This window comes from Anthonomus grandis, chromosome 10 (assembly GCF_022605725.1).
Source record: "Anthonomus grandis grandis chromosome 10, icAntGran1.3, whole genome shotgun sequence".
Classification (NCBI taxonomy): Eukaryota; Metazoa; Arthropoda; class Insecta; order Coleoptera; family Curculionidae; genus Anthonomus; species Anthonomus grandis.
In genome coordinates this window covers 13,800,114-13,807,791 of record NC_065555.1, presented here as the reverse complement: position 1 = coordinate 13,807,791, position 7,678 = coordinate 13,800,114, and the positions used below count along the sequence as shown (strand labels likewise).

At 29.6% G+C, this 7,678-nt stretch overlaps 1 protein-coding gene across 1 annotated transcript; it reads right to left on the bottom strand.

Annotated features, from left to right (window-relative positions):
* Window positions 1-270: 270 nt before the first annotated feature.
* LOC126740948 (lipase member K-like) lies at window positions 271-3,540 on the bottom strand. Its single transcript, XM_050447147.1, has 7 exons — window positions 3,377-3,540; window positions 3,148-3,325; window positions 2,360-2,474; window positions 1,991-2,237; window positions 770-937; window positions 492-719; window positions 271-440 (listed from the first exon to the last, which is right to left on the bottom strand). Exons 1-7 carry the CDS (start codon window positions 3,452-3,454, stop codon window positions 288-290), a joined length of 1,167 nt encoding a protein of 388 aa, XP_050303104.1. The 5' UTR covers window positions 3,455-3,540; the 3' UTR covers window positions 271-287.
* Between the last annotated feature and the right edge of the window lie 4,138 nt (window positions 3,541-7,678).

Here is a 7,678-nt window from a genome sequence, read left to right as displayed (position 1 = left end):
CGTAAATATTATATTGAGTCCACTTCAGAATGGACTTTTTCCTTAATGTATAATAATTTGTTTGTTATTGCCTTTATATTAAGTTAAGCTTACTATTTTTTTCTCTTAATTCCAACTTATTCTCTTACCCTAACACCACATAACCTCTAAATGACCTTCTCTCGATCAATAAGAGTATTCGCATAATTACAAATACCCAATTATCTCCTCTCCTTAAGTGATAATCTTAACTCTGATATTTAGGCAACAGTTAATTAAAAACATCTAAAATTGGCCTCTTGAAGACGTTATTTTATTGACTTAATAAACTCTAACACTTTTGAAAAGTAAACAAATCTGTCTTTTCCAATCAGATAATCGGCATGATTTACATTCTTAATATCCATCTTCCCATATAATTTTGCAGCTGCCGGTAATTGGTCGTAAAGAACGTTTGAACCCTAAAAAAATTTTTTTTCACGTTACGTGCCGAAATGCCAATATAATCTCACCCAAGAATCAGATATGCTATCAGAATCAGAAATCACCAAATAAGTGGGCGCAGTGATGTCTTCTAAAGGATAATCAGGTGGGGTGGTAGAATTGTACATCCTTAAATTCTCATCCTTTCCATAATCATACATACAAAACCTTCCGGATTCTATCAGCTGAGCATAATGATTAAGGATTTTTGAGCAAACTGCTTGTGTGCCTAAAGATACTATCATTGGAAATTCTTCCTAAAAACAATTTTGATTAATTCAAAATTCGTTAAGTTAAAAGCACTTACAGGATCATAGTCCATTCCAGATCTTCCAAATAAAAATCCGGATGCAATTTTAAATACTGAAACCATCAAGTTGTTAGGCAATAGTATTAATGCTATCTCTTTGGATAGTTGTACGTACGGGGCGTGGTCATAAAAGACTGCACCCCATCCGAATATATCCATTATTGGCTATAAAAATAATTAGGAAATATTATTTCGGAACTATATTTGTTTCCTTGGCTAAATAGGGTATTTTAAATTTCACTAATTTAAGTTTTTTGCTTCGTGCTTTATCACTGACAAGTGTAATAGTAACTCACCAAAGATTTTTCTCTTATCTATTGGTAAATTCCTAAGTTATACAGATAAATGAAAATATAGACTTTATAATAGTGGACCCACATGAATAAAGGCAAACGATTTTAAAGCCTTAGTACTTTAATAAACTTTAAAGATACTATTCAATAACGTCTATTTGCATAACTTATCTAAAATAGATAGATCAAATGAAAGACTCAATCTTTAGCCACCAAAGATTTGTTGACGAAAAGCAAAAATGAAATAAGCACATTGAAAGCAAAGTAAATGAATAATTAATCCAATAAAAATAATTACTATATAAACTTATGTATAAAATTGATCTCAGATTTTATTCATCGGAGTTTGTTTTTTCTCAATATCGAACCAACTATAACAGCGACATCTTCTTATAACAAAAAAAACTTATTTTAAGATGTGAATAGATTTGTTATAATGAGAGTAATTTGAAAATTTACAAGAACGCATTTTTTTAATATTTTTTTAAACCGAAATTGAGCTCTGAAAAGGACAGATCTCGGCTAATAAAAAACCTACGACCTTGCGGATTGTTTTTGCTTTAGAATGACGAAACTTATAAAAAACCGTTAGAATTATCAAGATAGCACCCATAGGTGCTGAGAAATCAGCTTTTAAGGTTTGGAATTTTCCATTTTTTGGGTATCTTCAAGCATGGATTTTGTTCACCAAAAAACCATTTTCCTTTATATTAATCGATTACTATACCAGGAGCACGTTCTCATTCCATATATTAGAATAATTACACATGGACCCATCGTGATTCCAAATCAAAGTAAGTAACTAATAACACTTTTTTATACTTGAAATAACACTTGCTTAAGCATAAAAATATTATGCAGGTACATTTCATTCAATTTTAAAATGATAAAAGTAACTAAGTAATATATAATTTAATGCTCTCACCTTGATAATGTTATACTGAAGTCCCGTGAAATCCTTTAAAGGCGTCCTGGTATGGTTCATAAAGGCAGAAGATGCCAGATTTATGAATACTTTAACATTTCCCTCAGCTTCTTTCGGTTTTAACGACGAATAAACCAGGCTTGCTGTTGAACTTAACGAATGGTTTATTACTATAAGTTTGGTTTTAGTTACGTTCGCTACGTAACTTAAAATTGCCGGCACGTCATAAATTCCGATTTCGTGAAAACTAAAAGATACATTAAAATGGTGAAGTTTTTACGAGAAGTTTGTATTCGGTCGTAAAACATTGACGGCGAATCTATTTTATTTGCAATCTAATATTAAGGTTAGATTTAGTTTTGAAATTACCTGAAATTCCAATAATCTAATTTTTTAATGCTTGGGTTTGTGTGTTGGTCGGAATCGCGTAGCCCTCTGAAATTTGGTAACCAAACTTCGTATCCTGCATTGTATACTTCCATGGCTTAAAAAATAAGTTATTAATACATTTGACTATCATCCAAAATAAGACCATCTACTTCTGTTATATAATTATATAAAATGCTTTATGGACTAAATAATAAGCTAATAAAATATAGCCAAAAACTGCTTAAGGAATTATTTAAGTATACCAAATAAATTTCGATTGTCAAAAAATAAGATGCATTTGTGCTATCAGAAATACATACTTTGAAAATTCAGATTATTTTTTGCATTATTAAACTTTAAATTCTTTTGATTTTAATGTTTTATTTAACCTGTATTTATAATTTTTTGTCTTTACCCTAATACAACTACTGTCTTTAACCCAATGCATTACTCGCAACGTTTCATTTAATAACTTAATATTTTCTGGATCTGAAGATGGCGTTAAGATTTTTTGAGGTAACTAATGATATAAAAAATAATTTAGGGCTCTTTAATCCAGCATGTCTCCAATAATGTTAATTTCTGAACACGGGATATGACAAGCGCCCCATTATTATTATTATTATTATTATTATTATTATTATTATTATTATTATTATTATTATTATTATTATTATTATTATTATTATTATTATTATTATGTTATGTCACTGTATTTTTTCTATATAAAAGAAGTCAGCTAATAATTCCTTGTAATATGATAATAATTACGATAATAATAAACTCACCTATAGATCTTTTTTGACTCACAAGAAAAATAGCAGAATCTAAGCTTAAGGAATGCTGTAGTACAGCTACCCCATTGCTGTCATCTCTTGGTATCCTAATCAATGATAAAATATATCCGTCTTCTGTAACAACTTTGTGTCTTTCATAAGAAACATTTCTATGATTGAGTATTTGAGGCTAAAATATAAATTTAATATATTATGCAAAAAAATAATTGCAATTATTTACAGTAGTCAAAAATAACTCATCAGTTGGCACACCAAACACAAAACTGACAAGAATAGTGAAAATAAATATCTTACGCATTGTTTATACTGATACTCTTAGTGTAATACTGATAGTTTATAAAATGGTCATCTTATCAGCGCTAATTTACCAATGACCTTATCGATAATTGCAATCATCATCATCAAAGTCTGCCGTTAAACCTGCAATTACTTAACATTAAGTATGCCAAACATTGTTCGTTAATGGAAATGTTTTTACGGTTATCAATTATTTTCTTTTTCTATTACATTACTAACAGTAAGTGGATAGGTGAATCATCTGATTTACTGGTAATACTGCTATAATATTATTATTAACCTACAAAGTGGTTCGAAAGCATTTTTTCAATTTACACAATAGAGAATTTGGGTACTTATTCTAATATGTTGATATTCTCCACCAAAGGTAAATGCTTTGTGGTGCAACAAGGTGTTCAAAATTAAGCTACTTGGTGGAGTGCTTTTGCTTTTACTTCATGTGTTGATTGACTTTGATTATTCAGCAATGTTCCAGGATAAAACTGACAACTTCTCTGATTCTGCATTCTCGACACCATGTCTATACCCTTGACATCGTTCCAATAATATATAATTAGAAATGTATAATATTAACTAAGTCAAAGTTCATCTCCAAAGATCCGAGGATGTTTCCCCATATGAGATTCCAGATGTGTCCATTGGTCTTTCAGCACTGTACTTATCTCTATTAATATAAAATAGATTGCTTGGAAGAATTTATAACTTATCTCGTCCCCTAAAGCCCTTTCGTTTGAAGAAGATTAAAAGAAAAATCAATTAGGGGTCAATGAGGTATTTCCTCTGAGACGGTTAAACTGGTGAAGAAGATTAAGTAAGATGATTGTTATGGAATATATGTTTAAGACCTACTTCTAGATGAAACTTTTAGAAAGAGAAATCTCCTCGATTATTGGGTACTTTAATAGAAGTGCTGAAGAAGAGACTTGATATAGTGATTTATCTCTCATGTATATGCTGATCTAAAATTTATTGGTTAATAATATTTCATCTCCTATGATCTCTTCTTAAAGCTTTTTTATTGATTTAAATAAAAATAATGAGATAGCAAATAAGCAATTTCCTTTGAGGCAATACATAATTGTATTTTTAGATCTTTGACATACCGTCCTCTACCTTAACATTTTTTTTATCTTGGACCTATGATATTAACTAGGTACAATGAGGTGGGTTGAAATGATAGGTTATTTTATCAATTTAAGATCCTAGTCAATAGTTTATTAAGTTATATTGTTAAGAGCTGTAAGAAGTATATTTAAAAAAAAACCTTTCTAAAATATATATGTGTACGTAGTTGAGGAATATTATAGTGGATCCAATAGATCGCTATTTTCAGAAGAGAAGAAAAGTGTGAAGCCAGATGCAATCAATGAAGTATCAAAAAAAATTATATATTGGCTTAAATTTGACTACCATTGCCCTAAGATGTAAGGTATAAGCAATGTAACGGATGGTTTTTTCTCTTACATCTTTAATTTATTTATTATTGGTAGCTGGTCCATAATGATGACCTATATATATCAATAATGTATGTGTCAATAAAATGTCAGTCATCAAAGCTGATCAACGAATTTCTCCTACACATATCCTGGTGATCAATTCAAATCATTTAGATAAAAGGCACTAAAGAAACCGTAATTAAAAGAGAAATTCTTTTATAATAATAGGTATATGTGAGAAAGAAGCTTTAGGTGAATTTAATGTAATCCATGACGACTCAAGAAATGCCTTTTGGAGGTAATTTGGAGGAAAAAAGTGTTAATGTAGCCTAATTTTCAGCTTTCCTAGATTACTATTGAAGTGACTTTCATGCAATTGCCATTGTATGTAGTCTACTATACAGTGCATCCCAAAAGTTATGTCTAAATTCATTTAAAATTCAGGAGTGTGTTCGAAAAAAAAAACGCTCGGACGTGTCGATTTTTATTTCAAGTTGCGCATTTTTGTACGTGGAGTTTGTATACACAGGTTTGCTCCAAAATAAATGACGACCATCAACTTCATTTTTTCAAATAAAAGCACCTTTTTTTATTTCATCTTTGAATTTTGCGTGGAATTCTACGTATGTTTCATGCATCATGTCCTATACCTAAAATCAACAATTATCGAAAAAAAGACGTTTCATGTAACAAATAAAAAAATAATAAAAATTAAGTTAAATGTTCAAAATGGTTGCCATTCACGGCTTGAAAATATCTAAGGCGATCCATAAAGTCTCGTTGCACATTTTCTTTGGATTTAAAAATAAAGCTAGTAATGCTGCAACTAATTCAAATTGGAGAAAGTCGAGATACACTTGTCCCGTTAAAGTCTGTTCAAAGAAAAAGGGAACTATTACTCTTCCGCATCTAAATTATGTATACAATCATGTTCAAATTTAGTTCATAAAAAGAGTTCATAAACGGTAATATTTTGTATAATTTAAAGCATAATATATTAATAATAAATATTTATCATGTAAATATTTTATGACGACGTCACTGGTAAAGATTACTTGTGTCCATTGAATCAAGCAGCGTTGCAATGCTGTTGCCTTTTTCTCTAATATAGGGACATTATCTACATTCATTTAACTTTGAATGTTGAGTTCGTTATAGAGTATCTTACCATATTTTATGAAAAAAAAATGCTTTATATTTTATGGCATAGTGGTATTTTTTTGTACCTTGCAAAAAAAGTGACAAATTTTTATGATATTTTAAAGTGTGTTTTTTTTTGCCATTTCTACATAACCATTTGGCATCATTGCATCAGAGATGTTGCATGAAAACAAACGGCCCATAGTTCCACGGCATAGCTAATTCTATCCTTTTAATGTTCTAAGTTTAAAACTTATAGTGCGTATTAGACTTAATTAAACTGTTTAATATATAATCTCTTTTATTCAGACTAAAATTTCCTATACAACTGTTTTATTTAAGTAACTAAATCATCAACTTCACTGTGCAGAGCTATTAGACAAAACAAATTTTTACCATGTCGCCAATCATTACATCAAAAATTATTATTCTCTTTATGCGGAGCTCGAACAAATAAACTGCGGTTTTGTCCTATTCATGTCATATAACACATACATAACAACATTAGCAGCAGTTCTGATATGTTTAGTACATTCCTTACAGAAATTCCTTACAAAAAAAACCACCTATTTTAATACTTTCCTCCCCATGAGCCTATGTTAATCTGACGTTCCATTAGTGTTGATTTTCTCAATATATTACCTTGTTTTATATTCATAAATATGGTTAGTTTTCGTTGTAGTAAATAATTCAATTATTGTTAATTGATTAATACCTAATTTAATACTTAAGGCCTGTTTTTCAGCTTTGCAATTGGGATTATCCTGCTTAGCAGTCTAAAATCTATCTAACCCAGTAATAAAAATAACACCAATTTTCTTTACTATGGGATCTCCAACTCCCAATGTTTCAAAGTTTTTGGTGAAGCAATTCAATACATAAAGATTAACTTATGAATGTTTTTTAGTCAAAAACAGTCAACAGTTTACTGCGAAAGTCAATAATTTAGTATTAAGTGAAGATGAAATTTCAAAAATATCTTCTTTGTTTCCAAGCATTCCTATTCCAGAAACTTTGGAATATCTGAATGAACTTTTGGAAAGTATTGGTTTAGACAATATCTAAGAAATAATTAAACTAACAAAATATTGCATGTTACCAGCTGTTTTTTGTTGCCAATCCAAATAATTTATCGATAAATTACTTAGGTTGAGAGCTTGAGTAAAAATATATCTAATAAAAGAATATTTTTTTTTTTAATTTTGCGAAAACTAACTATAAAGCGCACTACAACAAAATCAAAGTGAAAATTTTATCCCGGTGTCCCGGTTTTCAAATTTTTGTAAGTTGGCAGTACTGAAGATTAATGCGAATTTGGAATTTTTTTATATATACAGGAACCTTAATGCGCATTACAGCGAGATCATCAACATATTTAAAACGTTTAAAAGTAATGCGAATTAGAAACAGTAAAACAATTTATGGGTATCTACACATGCGTTTTATCTTAATTCGCATTTCGCTAATTAGCGGTTGCCTGTACACATGATAAATGACTCCGCTTAATTAAAAAGTGGTTATGGTGCTATTGTCAAGTCAAATTTACTATTTAAAGTTTATATTTAATAAGAGGCTCAATTTAAGTTAATAGACGAATCACCAAATAGATTTTCCAAGAAAGGCTAAGTTTATGAACCATATAAGTAATC

Excerpts from the sequence above, each read along its gene's own strand:
- LOC126740948 (XM_050447147.1), bottom strand. The coding sequence starts at position 3,454 with ATGCGTAAGATATTTATTTTCACTATTCTTGTCAGTTTTGTGTTTGGT. Across the intron at positions 2,238-2,359 it reads TTAGATTATTGGAATTTCAG|TTTTCACGAAATCGGAATTT; the intron begins GTAATTTCAAAA and ends TGTATCTTTTAG. Across the intron at positions 720-769 it reads CTGGAATGGACTATGATCCT|GAAGAATTTCCAATGATAGT; the intron begins GTAAGTGCTTTT and ends AATTGTTTTTAG.